This window comes from Apaloderma vittatum, unplaced genomic scaffold (assembly GCF_000703405.1).
Source record: "Apaloderma vittatum isolate BGI_N311 unplaced genomic scaffold, ASM70340v1 scaffold3984, whole genome shotgun sequence".
Taxonomy (NCBI): domain Eukaryota; kingdom Metazoa; phylum Chordata; class Aves; order Trogoniformes; family Trogonidae; genus Apaloderma; species Apaloderma vittatum.
Window position 1 is genome coordinate 3452 of NW_009713125.1, and position 15837 is coordinate 19288.

The 15837-nt window shown below is 36.6% G+C and overlaps 1 protein-coding gene across 1 annotated transcript in view; it reads left to right on the top strand.

Moving 5' to 3' along the window:
* Positions 1 to 4222: 4222 nt before the first annotated feature.
* TNFRSF19 (tumor necrosis factor receptor superfamily, member 19) overlaps positions 4223 to 15837 on the top strand; it is a 41356-nt gene continuing 29741 nt past the window's right edge. Inside the window, exons 1-3 of the mRNA XM_009868244.1 lie at positions 4223 to 4306; positions 5638 to 5748; positions 14287 to 14465. Coding sequence (XP_009866546.1) covers positions 4241 to 4306; positions 5638 to 5748; positions 14287 to 14465 — 356 coding nt within the window. The 5' untranslated portion in view covers positions 4223 to 4240. The remainder of the gene's footprint in view (positions 4307 to 5637; positions 5749 to 14286; positions 14466 to 15837) is intronic.

Sequence of the window (15837 nt, forward strand, 5' to 3'; positions counted from 1 at the left end):
TTTCTTTCTCATCTGTTATAGCCAGTATATGGTCTTTTGTGGTGTTTTTTTGGTAAGAACTGAGACAATGAGCACAATGATTGTATGATATAATACCACAGGCTGTATGATATAATACCACATGTATGATACTATATGATATAATACCACATGTCTGCTGAAATGATTTGAGCATTGGTGCTGCTAAACCTACTGCAGTGCACTGAAGTTAAAGGCCCATAGACCTGCAAGCTTATTTTGGAAGATTTGATGATTATAAAAGACATATTATCTAGATGACACCTTATTGCATCATAGAGCTAAGCTATGAGATTGCATTGTACACATAATGATCGCTCAAGAAATTTGAAGCTTGGTGAGATGTGTAGGATAGCTGGAGAAGTCTGTGATAGCTTGATGGCAGTTCTAAAACACTTAATTTTGGAAGTTTGCTTGAGATTTTGGAGCTACTGATGTTTGAAGGTGTTGGGTTTGGCAAGAGTGTTACTAAGGCAGTAGATTTTCTTTCAAACAGAAAATATTTCACAGATGCAATAAAATTTCCACACCTAAGTCAACAAAATGTGTTTAGTATGGCTTGCTACACCGTGTGCTTCCTGTGCTCTAAATGTCTTTGCTATATGAGGATCGTCTTATAACAGATACGGCAATTCCAAAACTGGAATACAAGCAATGTTTTTAACACTGCTGCTTGTTTTGTACTGCCTTCTGTTAAGAACTGGCATTTGTTTTCAATTCAGTGTTTTCAACTGTGAATCTAAAATACTGCAAACATAAAAATACATTATTAGCTTTATTTCAATGTTGATTTTAATAAATTGTTTATATGCTATTTTTTTACACTATAAGATCTTCAGGTTATTGCATATTGGAAAAATTGTATAGGATTAATGTGACTTCATTACATAAAGCTAATATAGTTTTATTGCAATATGGCAAGTACTGAATCTGCTGGCCCGTTAAACGGACTGTTCTTAATTTCCTTTATTTTTCCATACTTAAGGTGACCTGCTCAGAAAAATTACAGACTGTTTAGATTATGCCACAGCTCCATATTTTAGATCATTCGGTGCAGTACAGCTTGTTAATACTGTTTGTATTAGTAATTCTACATTAAACTTGACATAAAAATATACAATTATTATAGTATTCAATTTAGTTCTTGATATGTCACACTTCTGTTTTCAGAAGCAAAAGTAAATTTTAAAATTTAAAATAAAACATACTTTTAACCTTTTAAAGAATCGTAATTTTTAAATTTTGGTAATATTGTACTGATGGTTGTAATTACCTTAGAATTGTGCTATGTTTTGTTTCCTTAACAGTAGTATTATTAAGGAATATAATGATTATAAATTCATGCAACTTGGAATAATCACTGGTTCGAAGCAACAGTTAGATTTACAACTTTATTTCATTTTCACACTTACATAAAATTTTGCCTCCTATGGCAATTAAGAAAGCATGTGAAGTGTGCAATTTTTTCCACTGAATGCTATTATATGAAATCAATAATTCAGTGGGGATTTTTCTCCCAAATGCCTTTTATTTCAGCATGATTCTTTGAATTCATACTTAATAAGTTTATAGCATTTAGGTTTTAGACTTCTGGTTTTATTGTCTTCTCTGAATCAAGTGAAGTCAAGTTTGTTTCGTAGGACTGCTTTTCTGTAGTTTTGTGTGGAGATGTTTACTGTATTGCTATTCTTAACTCTTCTTTAATATTTTCATAACATTACTACTCTTAAAATTCTGTAGCATTCCATACTATATAAAAAGCAGCAAGCTTAAAACTTTCTTGATCCTTTTTTCAAGGTTACTGAGATGCAGTTTCACAATTTGTTTTTTGTCTGTTTTGACTTAGTGGATCTTCAGTTACTATTCAGCCAGAGGTTATATTATATAATGTGAGGTTTTATCCATCTTGTTTCTTTCCAGACATAGATGAGAAACACTTCTTCAGAATTTGGAGTTCCATTACAGTTTTCCTTGTTGTTTCTGTTCACTGTTTGATTTTTGCTGTTACTAGAAATTTTTTTTGTTCCTAGATACATCTGTTCTTATATACCTCATTATTTTTTAGAGAATTAGTGCACACTTAATTCGTTGACTCTCTTTCCATTTGTTCTACAGCACTTTTTACATCAATTTGCTGGATTTGGAGTCATCCAGAATTCTATCTGAGATTTCCTGTTCCTCTGCTTATTTTATTTTTGCTCAGACTTAGCAAAGCAACCTAAGTCAAATTCTGTGTCTGTGTGTATGTGTATTACTTCACAGAATCATGGAATGCATTGGGTTGGAAGGGACCTTTAAAGGCCATCTGGTCCAACTCTCCTGCAGCAAGCAGGGACATCTTTTAGATCGGTTTACTCAGAGCCTCATTAAGCCTGACCTTGAATGTCTCCAGGGGTAGGGCCTCCACCACCTCCCTGGGCAACCTACAAGGTCTCCCTGGAGCCTCTTCAGGCTGAACAACCCAAACTCACTCAGCCCATCTTTGTAGGAGAGGTGTTCCAGTCCTCTGCTAATTTTTGTGACTCTCCTCTGGACCTGCTCCAGCAAGTCCATGTCTGTCTTGTGTTGGGGCATCCACAGCTGGATGCAGTACTCCAGGTGAGGTCTCACCAGGAGTGAGTCGAGGGGCAGAATCTCCTCTCTCGATCTGCTGGCCACGCTGCTTTTGATGCAGCCCAGGATGTGATTGGCCTTCTGAGCTGCAAGCGTGCATTGGTGGCTCACGTCCAGCTTTTTGTCCACCAGTACTCCCAAGTCCCTTTCCTTAGTGCTGGTCTCTATCATGTCGTCCCCCAGCATGTAGTGATAATACGGATTTCCCCAACCCAGGTGTGGGACCTTGCACTTGGCCTTGTTGAACATCATGAGGTTCACATGGGCCCACTTCTCCAGCTTGTCCATGTCCCTCTGGATGACATCCTGTACCTCTGGCATATTGACCACACCACTCAGCTTGCAAATTTGCTGAGGGTGCACTCAGTCCTGCTGTCTGTAACACTGAGGAAGATACTAAACAGCACTGGTCCCTGTACAGACCCCTGAGGGACACCACTTGTCACTGATCTCTGCCTGGACATCAAGCCGTTGACTATCTGAACAATTCCTCATCCACTGAACAGTCCACCCATCAAATCCATATTTCTCCAACTTAGAGAAAAGGATTTTGTGGGGAACTGTGTCAAAGGCCTTGCATAAGTCCAGACAGATGACATCCATTGGTCTTGCACTGTCCATTGATGTAGTCGCTCCGTTGTAGAATGCCACTAGGATGGTCAGCTAGGACTTGCCCTTGGTGAGGCCATGCTGGCTGCCTTGAATCATCTGTCCTTCATGTGACTTAGCAGAGCCTCTAGGAGGATCAGTTCCGTGATTTTCTCAGGCACAGAGGTGAGGCTGACTGGTCGGTAGTTCCCAGGGTCCTCCCTTCTACCCTTTTTAAAGGTGTATGTAATGTTTCCCTTCTTACAGTCACCAGGGACTTCACGTGACTGCCATGACTTTTCAAGTATCATGGAGAGTGACTTGGCAACTATATCAGCCACTTCCCTCAGGACTCTGGGGTGCATCTCATTAGGTCCTGTAGACTTGTGTATGTTCAGGTTCCTCAGGTAGTCACAAACCTTGTCTTCATTTACAGCGAGAGGGACTTTGTCCCCCTGGTCCCCATCTTTTGGTCCTTCAGCTCAAGAGGTGTGAGGAGGGAGGCTGCCAGTGAAGACCAAGGCAAAAAAAGTTGTTGAGAACCTCAGTCTTGTCATCTGTTGTTACTCTCTTGTTTCTTGCTCATTGGGGACATATGTTTTCTACCATACTGTACTTGATGGTGTATCTCCCTTTTTGCCCATGTTGACATGCATATAATCTGATGGAACACAGAACATTACCATCACTAAGTATGAAATAATGATAAAAAAGTAACTGTGGCTTTCCTGTAGAGTGCTGCCTGACACAGCTCTTTGCCTGTTCTGGTTTTAAGGCTATACAAACTTTGTGTATGTTGCCTTGTCTTCTGAAGAGGAACATGATTTTTAAAGCATATGTTTGTTGTTTAGCTTCCAGGAATCCATCTGAATTATTTTAATGACATTAAGAGATATGTATTTTGAAATGCTGAATGACATGAAGTACTGCATAGGACTTTTGCAATTTAAACAACATTGTGAAATGTAATGATTTTTTTTCTATTTTTCTTTTTCCTAGGGAGAAAAATTTAATTGTTGAAATGGACGCTAAAAGATTACAAGGCGAAGATAAACTGAAGATGCTCCTAATTTTACTAGCATATTTAGTAAGTTAATTTTTTTTTTTTGCCCCAGGATGTCTTTTGTTTTACACATTACTGCTGTCACTTAAAGTCGTAGAATCTTAAACACACATACATGCAGTTACACACACATTTTATCAGTTTGGAAGTGAGTTTGGTCAGTGATTTTTATCATTTCTTGCTACTCCTCACATGAGATTAAGAAATTTTACCTTGTGGGCCTTTTCATGGAAGAAGGATTAGACTGGGACAGAAAAATACAAGTGAATATAGTGCTGTGAAGGTGATACTGCATCACTTCGGAGAGAAGGCAGGAATTCTGAGCAATTTGCAGTGACCATCTCTTAGTGCAGTATGCTATATACATAGCTTGGTAATTTGGAGTATTCAGTTTATTGACAGAACATAGCATAGCGTGCAATTACATTGCCTCGCAGAGACAAGCTCTAGAACTGAGGGTAATTAACACTTCATAGCTATCAGAAAGGCTTTGGTCTTTCTGAAAAGACTAATACTCAAAGTAAGAATTTAGTAGCAATTGCAGAGAACACTTTCTGTGATGGAAGCCTGTATGTAGACTTTTAATTTAAAATTCTCTTGAGGAGGCTCACAGGGTTTGCTAATGTTCCTGGGTAAGATTCCAGCAATTATACTGTGACTTTGCATGGCTGATATTACTGCTTATGGTATTTCTCATAACCTTCATTTCTGGTTTCGTCAGATAATGTACTTATATGCCTTTGAAGGCAGAAATTGGATTCTCTCTCATTTTGCCCCTTAAATATAAAGTGATAGGGAAGCTTAAAATGGATAGCATTTATACAGGTTTGGGGATCTTTTTTAAGTTTCTAAAAGGTTTCAGTGACCGTGTAAAATCTTTAAATATTTACATTGAAAGAAATAGATTTTAGCTTATTTATTCAATTGTAATAGTATCATTAGGAAAAAAAAAGATCACAAATAAGTGAAACACATTAATACAGTTTGATGTGACTTAGCTTAGTCATGAAAATTGTAGCTTTAGTAAGTGGTTGTGTGCATTTTCCATAATGTTGATTAAGGTGGGGAACTCGTGTTTAAACAATTAAGTGTTTTAACATTCCACAGGTGCAGGTAGAATCAAGCAGATCTCCTAAAACCTTTAAAATTATTACAAGTCACTAAGTACAGAGAACCTGTAAAATTCAGGCTTTTTATTCGTATTTAGAGTCATATGGCAATGAAAATTAATAAAAAAACTTTCTACAAAAACTTTAAAGATTAAGATAGGAACATGAATTTAATTCTCAGATTTAGAATTTATATAAATTATGTGTCAATCACAGATTAATTATCTTTTGTTATTATTTTTTAAGCTAAGCAGGGTAATTTGTGAGACTGGAGATTGCAGAGAGCAAGAATTTAGGGACCACACTGGAAACTGCATTCTCTGCAAGCAGTGTGGACCTGGAATGGAACTCTCAAAGGTAAGCAGCTCATGCTTTCTTGAGTTTACTTTTTTTCCAATTAAATATGTTCACATATGTGGTTAAGATAATATATATCTTTACTTATATGAATTTTTTTATTGATTTGTTATTTGAAAAAAAAAATTCAAGTACCATGTTTTCTGGTTCTCTTCATATGAAATACTCAGTTTGGAAAATGGTGTTGTCAATAATAAAGGCAGTACCATTAGAGGATCTAGGTGAGAGCTCCCAAAATGATTATTTTTAAAGGTGAGTTAGTGCTACAAAGACAGGAAAAAAAAACGCAGGGAATTAAGACTGAATAACCTCAGTGTGTAGAGGAGGGTATGAAAAATGAATTTAAAACTAACGATTGATACAGACCACTGAAATGAGGAGGCTTGATTTTTACGATGTTGTCTTTCAGAATCACTTCTGGATTTTAGATTAGATTGCCACCATGGACAATGTTTAAATAGTTTCTACATAACAATTTCTCTTAACAGAATGGCTCATAATAAAAATAAGAGCATAAGCACATAAATATAGAATAGAATTCAAGATATTTCCTTAAAGCAACTGAGAGATAAGCAATTTTTCTGTTTACACTAGCTCAGTGGTTGGAACACTTTTACGTTGGGAAGCTAGATTCAATTGTGGTTCGTTTTCTTTGTTTTACAACTTAATAAAAATGCTATAAAAATAACAGGGAGGTTGGACTAGATGATCTCTAAGGTCCCTTCCAGCCTAGGCCATTCTATGATTCTATGATTTATGCAGTGTAAAGTAATTGAGAAGGTTGAGGCCAGAAAAATACATGGTAGTATGTAGAAAGCACGTAAGAAGTCCCTGTTAATGTCATGGAGAAGGAAAGATTCATATTGTGAGTCTTATATAATGTTTTGGTTTTTTTCTTTTTGTATGACTCTTCTGAAAAAATCCTCCTAAAAATTTTTGAATTAGCAGGGGGTTTTTTTAGGAAGACAGAAATCAATCAACAGAGATGAATGCTAACTGAACTTACACAGAACTAAAAAGTTAATTTGGTACAATTTCTAGCAAAATTCCAAGTCTGAATGTGAGTCATGAGTTGTGTCATGCTACAGGGGTGGAGACAGTCAGGCAAAAAAGAGAGAGTGCAAGTCGGTATCGTGGAGGGTGAGCAGGCTTGTCAGGTCTCGTGCGTCTCTCCCTACATCTGGCCTGTTGTAAGTGTGGAACTGTGGCCCAGACATAACTGCACAGTCTGATGATACCTGATAGGTGGGGCCATAAAGCAAGAGAGAAGTAGGTGCTCTGCCCGATGCCTTTGCGTATAGAAGGGCAGACTGTGTTTTGTACTCATAGTGTAAAAAGGATGATAAAGAGAGAATTTAGGGTGTTACTTAGGAGGAATGAAATTTAATTTTCAAGGTTGTTTTTGTAGGCCAGTATCTTGCGTCAATTCAGGAGGGATTTTGAAATGTTATTTTGGAAAGAAAGTTAACATGAAATTTTACTAAGTCTAACGTGTATATGTGTTTAAACAACAGCAAAAAAGAAGCTTTCATTTTTGTGGCTTAGTATTTCTTACTATATTCAGCTCTGAAAAAAAGCACAAGTGTTGTGGTTTGTGGGTAGTTTGAGGAGATTTATGGAAACTGAGTGACACATTTCCCTATCTCTCCACCCTGTGTGGCTGGTGTTCAGTTTGTTAACAGAGATACGCACTTTCACGCTTCCATGAGGATTACTTTCTATATTAGGCATCATTAGTTAGGGTTTACTCATACAAACAATGCTGTCAAAGTAGAAATCTGAAGATAGCTAATTATATAGATATGGATTTATTTTGATATTTCGGATTTTTTTCAGGTTGGCGTTAAATTTGAGGACCGAAATGTCTTGGGGGCTGTTGAAATTTAGAAAGGCCCTTGTAAATATGGCACTTGATGGTACTACTAAAGCAGCATTACGTGTATTGATGTAGCATACTTATCTAGCTGGCAAATGAAAATCAGAAACATAAAAACTAATGCCCTTGGTAATTATATTTTCAATTTAATAAAGAAGTGCTGAACTAAAACAGAAAGGTTATAGTTTTCAAGAGTACACTATTCAAGTTATGATTTTACTTTAACTGCTGTTGGTTACAATCTGACAGTCTTGAATCTTAGGACTAGTTCTCCTGAAGATATGAATGCTTAATTAACGTGTAAGCAGTTACTTCTTCCAGTCAGGAATAGGCTTTCAAATACTTTTTTTTTTTTTTTTTTTTTATCAAGTCTTTTTTTTTTTTTTTTTTTTTTACTACTACACTAGAACTGAAATGACTAAACAGATTTTGCTAAATGAGTGGAAGCATAACTTCTTTTATAACGAGAGGTGTAGTTTTCTGTGAATCACAGCGAAGGAGGTGATGCTGTTGCCGTTACTGAAGCGCAGTTGAAAGCAGTCTTGCCGAACTACAGCTTGAAGCAACAAAGTATGTGAAGTGAAAGGTCAGAACACAAAGGGAAAAGGGATTTAATAATATACTTGAAATAATTTGCAGGACTGGGATGTTTTGTTTGCTTGTTGTTTTCTTTTTTATGTGTGAGAAAGCAATGATGTAATTATGCTGTGGTTTAATAACAGATTCCTAATAACAAATAATGTGTCTGTTTACGTATCAAATATTTAGCGCTGATGGCTAAAACTAGAGGTACTGCTGGAAGTGTGACTATGTCTAAGTATAGAGTAAAATACAATATAATTGGTGGATTATTTGGTTCAGTTCTCCCCCAAAGTGTTTTAAGCAACTGACAGGTTTCTCTTTTATTTAGTAACAAAAAAGCCTTTCAGCCTATGTTGTTGAATACAAAAGGCCAACTATTAGGTTGTGCAGTGGTGGACTGTGTGAACAGTTGATGCCAACATGTATCCCTATTTCCTTGCCTTGAAATTTAGTGCAGGTAGAACTTCTACTGCTGAGTAAGCTGAAGGAGACAAATCCAATGTCAAGGACTGTATAGCCCTTGCTCCACTCCTATTTATGAGAAACTACTTCATCTTTGTTACAGTCTAAATCAGTAAATTTCTTTCTTGTTATTATTAACTATACAATAATAGAAACTGTGTTCCTTTCAAAAGCCAAGCAGAATTAGTGGTCTACACACTATGAAAGGAAAACTGGAATTCTCAAGGTAAAACTTAAATATTCTGTGGTACAGGTGGGTACTATGACTTAAATGCATTGCCTCTGAGTTGATCAGCAACCAGACTGGAGAATAAGTACACTTGTGCATCTGCTTTCTTCCTTTTGCCCCTGTTTAAAGGAAGTGTTCACATTTGCATCATGTGACTTAGCATTATTTAATTTCTCATCATTTAGTAGGAGATAAAGCATCATGTAGTTAAGCAAGTGGTATAATATCTTTAATTTTTTTAAGTACCTTGAAGTTGCCAGTGCCTAAATAGTCATTGCTGTGGCTTGATAGTAAGTGCCCTTTTTGTCCTATCTCACCAGTAATGTGTTTCTTTATAAATCAAGCCTTACGTATGATTCAATTTTATATGTCACGATTAATGCAGAAAAAATAAACAGATAGTTTTCAGCCTTTTCCTGAAAATGTTCCAGTATAGAAATGGGTCCTTCCAGTTTAACTTTATATAGCTTCCACGTATTTTTTTTATTTATATATGAAAAAACAATCCATATCTCAGCCTCATCAAGCTTATATTGCAACTCAGAACCTCAATTGCATTTTTAGATTGTTATGTCAGGTCACACCTGAGGTTATAGTTCAGAAACATTGAAACGACAGTTTTGGCAATAGTGAGGTTTTTGTGTAGTGCCCTACTTGTGCAGTTATGCTGACATAGTGGAGTTTTAGAGTATACTACGGAACTGATCACTTTTACCCTAGATTGGTCTTGTGGCCAGATTTACAGCTCAGGCTTGTAATCAGTTGTACCAGTACAGCTGAGGACAATGTATGACAAGGAAGAAAAAGCAGAGGTGAAGGGGTGAAAGTGCCTTAAGCCAGCATTGCCATATGTGGTGATAAATACTGTCACTGAGAGACTGCTGCTGTGCAGAGAGCCTGTGAGCAGAGGAAGGCTCATGGTTGCTAAGGCAGGGCTACGTATCATAGGTTGCTTCCTTGCACCAGGTATATAATGAGGGAAAAGGATGCCTGCATCTTGGCTCAGAAAAGGATCTGTGAATTAACACAGATGTTTGAAGCTACTCCTGCATGTTACAGTCCTCACACAGAACACGACAGGTGGTGAGCTACGGCTGGCGTATCCCAGTGAAGGTAACTGAGAGCGGGTGCTACTGTGTTCAGCAGTCACTCTGTGACTTTTCAAAGCAAGAGAGCTGCTTGTAAGGAAGCCTGCTTTATCTCAGCTCAGGAGAGACTAACACGTGTTTCTGGGTCAGTCTCGCGGAGGCTGAAGCCAGCTGCATGTCAAATCTTGCTGAGCATGAAACTATTTTGACACGACCTTTACACTTTACCACAGCAGCTAAATCTCATGTGTTTGCAGCACGCTGTGGCAGCCTGTCCTGCCCAGAGACTTCTGCCAGTAGATACAGCCGATTATCGGGTTCTAGCTGAGGCTGATCACAGCCAAAGGTAGTTTTGGAAGCTAAAACTGTGTGCTATTTAACAAGGCCATATTCTCAAAGGTATTACTAAAAACTTCATTTCCCAGCACCAGTGTAGTGCTGCAACCTGTTATGAGACCTGACATGGGTTAAAAATGTCTTAATGACTGGAGGGCTTTTTGTTGAGAGTAACTAAATATTCTTGTAATCATCATGGCCTAAGTGGAACTTCTCAGTGCTGTACTGAGTAGGGACTTACATAGGTTGTGGATAATCAGTGGAACTAGAAACAAATTCTAAAACATACTTGCAGATTATAGTCTTAATAGTGTCTGACAGCATTTTTTTTAAAATGAAATTTGGGGTTGTTTTAATTGAAAGAATGTTTAAAATCTAATTTACTGTTCTTTTACTTTCTGTGTTGCATTCAACTTTTAGGGTAAAATCATACCAATTAACTCCACTACCCTTTGTAGTCTGCTATTCTTTTGGTTATTCTGTCTCAGTTGGTGTTTGTGTAGTAGATACTGAACAAAAATGCTAACACTCCCAAGGTAGTAGTTTGAGGTTTTTGTATTATGGTATGCTTTATGATATTTCTAGCTTGAAACAAAGTTATGACTTTAGTTAACTAGTTTGCTACAGATTCCTAGGTGAACTTAACCAGTCATCTCACTTGATACTTTAGTGAAACCCAATTCTGAACATTGTTCTGGGGATGCATACGTTAAAGGTAATGAGTTGTCATAATACTGTGATAGTGAAAGCTGTATAAATATCCAGAAAATAGAAGTGCATTTGAATTTCAAGGATTTTTTTTTTAATTAATTTTAATGCAGTATTCTAAATTAGTGTTTGGATTTTCATGGCTTGTACAGTGTATCATTTGAGAGAGAAATTTTACATTCATGTTACCTGGTACCATGGATGGTAGCATTGAAAAGGGGAGTTGGAAAGGGAAGAGTGGGCTAAGTGTTCTTCATAGAATGCTTCCAAACAGGAGAAATAAATAAAGCATATATTTACCTGCTCTTTTTTTTTTTTTCTGGCAGAAAAATATATATATTTTTTAGTCTAACTAATTGAGGTTGCAATTTTATTTCTCTTTTCTGTAGTCCTGAGGTGAACTGCCACATGGGATGAGAGCCCTCTTTTAAAAATATGAGTGGGAGGATAGAAGTGATGAGGGGAGATCCCATCAGCCATGTAATTTGACAACTTTGTAAATAGAGTACTAAGAAAACTGGTGTACATCAGTTTTGCACATGTACTGATAAAAGACGAGTGGTTGGTTGTTTGTATCTTTGCTGGTCTGCTAAATTAGAAAGTCCAAGATTTCAAAGAGTTTGAATTAATCACCTAAATCATATCCTTCAGTTTTGGGAATGTGGTTAGTTATGAGTACAGATCTGTTTGAAGTTCTTCCTGGTTTACAAGCTTAAATATTTATTTGCACCTGCCAGGCAGTTAACTACCTCAAATATTATGTGAAAATAAAAAGCACATGCATAAAGCTGTAGTTATTATGGATTATATCTGCAGAATTCCTGGCAAGGATTTGGAAGCCATCTTTGAAAAGACTGGAGACTGTTAATTCCTTGGGTAGAAAATTTCTTTATTCTGTATCCACCATTTTTATAGCTTTAAAGCAAACCATTCCACATTACAAAGGACTACTAAGATGTGTCTGTACATACAATTACAGCAAAGCAGATCTGATAGAGCTGGAAAGAACTTACTGAAGCTTTAGTACTTTGGGCCACTGGGTTGAAGGCATTTAATTCCAACTTTTATTTCCTGGTATTTGCTTGGTTTTGATCAGAAACTTCAAAGGTAGTCTGGAAAGGAAAACTTATAATTAAGTTAATTTAAGCCTTATATTTGAAAGTTTACTAGGACTTGGGAGGGACTGATTCCAAGTGATTTATCAAAAGATCCGAATATATATATTTTTACTATTTGGATGATCTAAATAGAAAGAGTAAATAGTAAGTATTTAGAAAGAAAGTTTTATTGAATAATGAGATTCAATGGGAAAAAGTTTGTTTAGGCTTAGGAAGAGCACAATCTCCTAAGAGAAATTACTCTGGTTCCAGTCCACTATGGTAATCATGTAGCTTGGTATACAGTCTTACATAAATGAAATTGAGTGTAAAACTGGACAGAGGAAGATATCTTTAGGTGACATAAAATAGAACTGTTAGAGCCTCCATTGTTTTGGCATTGATTCCTAGCAGAAACTGGTAGTTTTGAAATAAAATGGCAGAAAGTGTTATATGGCTGAAATAAATAAATAAATTTGAAGTATTTTTATTCCCTTTTTCCCACAAGCCTTATTAGAGACAGGAACTCACAGGAGGAGCATGCTGTACAGTGTATGAAACTGTAGTATGCTTTTTTTGTTACTAACTGCAATCATAGTCAATAGTAAGAAACAAGGTTGCAGCTAAAAAACAAAACAAAGCTTTATTTCCTGCATCTAGAAACAAAGAAGACTATTTTTAGAGTCCATTTGTAGTTGCTTTCTTAGAATTGCTTATTCTTCTTCAGGGGATTGTAAAGATGTTCTTAACATAAAATTGGAAGTTCTTAGAATATTCAGTACAATTCATCTGAAGTTGGCTGTTGTTGCTTTATCCCTGCAAATTAGAGATACTATAAAATAAATATTGACCAACGCCCTCAGGTACTTTGTTCCATAGATGTTTTCTCAGTGCAACACCTTGGAGAATCTTGAGTGCATTTGTAAGTTTCAAAGATTTTTATTGCAGCAGATTTGTTCAAGTGGGTGACTTCGGGGGGGGAAAAAAAATGTATGTGTTCTGGAGGAAACTGGTGGAAACCTTCTCTTAAGTTGTTCCAGTTCAAGATTTCCTGTGACTTTCCCTCTTGGAAGATGCCCTATTTTTCCACAGAGACCACATACTGGAGAAAGGGGTTCCCATGTTGTGCCTTTCCAACCTACTCTCTTCCCAATATGTCCTTTCCAGCAGTTCCTTGTATTATTCTTGCTGTTTTGCAGTGTGTCACTAATGCATCAAATGTAACTCAAGTACTCAAAAAAAAATGAATAGAATGTACAGATAAGAGAACGGAAGAGCAAATCTTAGTAATTTGATAACTCCAGTAGTCACATAAAAATGAAATAGATTGATAGTTCTTTATAATCAGTTCATAGAATTCTGTCCACAAACTCTTACATGTTGTTTGGCAAAGTGTTTCTCTATGCAGCCTGCCATTTGTATTATCTCTTCTTTTGCAAATGGATGCAAGTAATTTCTTTAAACAGCTAAATTTGGGATAACTGACTGACCATAACAGTATATTTGCTCTTTGTATAGTAAAATATCATGCCTCCCTGCAATCTGCAGAGCTATTAAACTTTCCCAACAGTTTAAGAACTGTTAGAACTGGAGCAGATTGAGTTTCTGAAATTCTGAGTGGCTAAGCAATGTTTCATGCCTAGCTCATGGTCATTAACCAGCTCTGTTTTATTTGGTAACAGAAATTCTAAGCCTTTGAAGATCAGTGCACTCTCTTCGGCAATTAACTTTGTTCACCTTAGCTACGAACCTTAATATCAAAGTGCTTCTTTGCTGTTTTTGTAATTGAGTAAGTGCCTTTATATTTCACTTGTCCCAGTTTCTGCACTTTCACATGACTGACCTAATTAAAAAACAGACAGCTCAATAATTCTACCATAAGCTGGTAATAATGAAACTGTGGGAGTCCTTGAAGCCCTTTATCATTCAAATACACAGTGGTTTCATGAATAAAGTGGATGACTAAGTATTACTTATAAAAGTAAGGGAGATTATTAGCAGTGGAAGACACATTTGAACTTGCTGAAAGGATGGCTTTTGTCTCTGGAAAGACCTACTCTCAGTAATAATTATACTAGGTCTTCATTTTAGCCCAGCATTCTCTTCTTGTTCTTGCTTTCAGCGACTGAATAGCTTGCTATTGCTTGTTAATCCCTACAGGAATGCGGCTTTGGATATGGGGAGGATGCACAGTGCATGACATGCAGGCCAAACAGATTCAAGGAAGACTGGGGCTTTCAGAAGTGCAAGCCGTGTCTGGATTGTGCATTAGTTAACCGGTTTCAGAAGGCCAACTGTTCTGCCACCAGCAATGCGCTATGCGGAGACTGTTTACCAGGGTAAGTCCATTTCTGAGGATGAGACTTGAACAAATTCAAGACTAATTTGCATTAACATTTTTCTGTTTGTGTTTTCCAGATAACTGTTTCTATCCTTTATGTATATATGAAGGTCCTAGTTTCTATTCTTGACCTTGCCAGTAACTTACTATATTATCTGAGCACATCATTTCAGAATTTCAGTCTTAATTGTCTCTTCTCTAAAAACGTTTTGATAATTACCTGTGTGATCTGATCTGAGGAGTATTGTCTGAACAAAGCACTTCAGAAGTGTTACTGGTGACTGATTTTATTGTTACAAAGGGTTAAAAGTTTGGAAACATACAGTTAACTGGTTGCAGACTGGTCACATTATTTGCTTGCCTTTTTTTTTTTTTCTTTTCTTTTTTTCCCCTCCTTAGGTCAGTGCTTAATAACTCTCAGACATACATTTTTAGGTCAAAACTAATGGCTGTGGTTTATGCTCCTGAATTTCCTTCATCATGTTGGTAAATTCATAGGGCATGATCGACGGATCTGAAAGAATTGTTTGGAAGAAATTATAACAGTGTGGAAACTCACTGAAACTGCTGTTATAAATTAAGACCTGTGCCTAGTTTGTTGTCCCATCATCCCAGAACTATGTTGTTAATCTTTTCTGTTTCTAGTATTAAAATCTCCAAAAGGCTATTTTTTTACATTGTGACTAAGTTCTGCTATTATAAATACCCACCATGAATTTGTTAAAAGACATTTCTGATGCTTTTTGAATTATGGATTGGTAGTTAAATTGCTGAGAGTAGGTTCTGAGAACTTGTCTGCAATTGTAACAACTTTTGTATTTTCAGGGTCTGTGTTTCAGAGATGCTTAAAAGTTCAAATATTTATTTCCTTTATGTTTCTCAGCCGCTTTACTTACTTACTTAGTTACTTATTTATTTATGCTGGCTATCAAATACTTGAGCACGTTTCTCAGCCACTTTGCTTATTTATACTTGAACACTATTGAAGCTCCTACAGTTATTTCTCTCAAGCCAGAAGTGAGGTGTTTTCGTTTAAAAACACTTAGTTTGAGAAGCTGCAGCCACAGATGGTAGATGTTACAACCACTTTTGATACTACCTTCAGTCACATGGTGGATTGATTTTGCTTTTATTGCATATTAATGTATATTATAGTACTTACTTGGCTATCACCAGGCAGAAAACTTTCTTCTTATGGTGTAAACAATATAAACTAGATTTTGGAAGATGAGAAAGAAACAAGAGAGAAGCCAGACTAAAACATTAATTCAGGGTAAATCTAAGCTGGGGGACCTGGGAACGCTTCTTCATGTTCTGATCTAGAATGTATTTGAGATACATGGGCTGAGTATGTGTTAAAATGAGAGCTG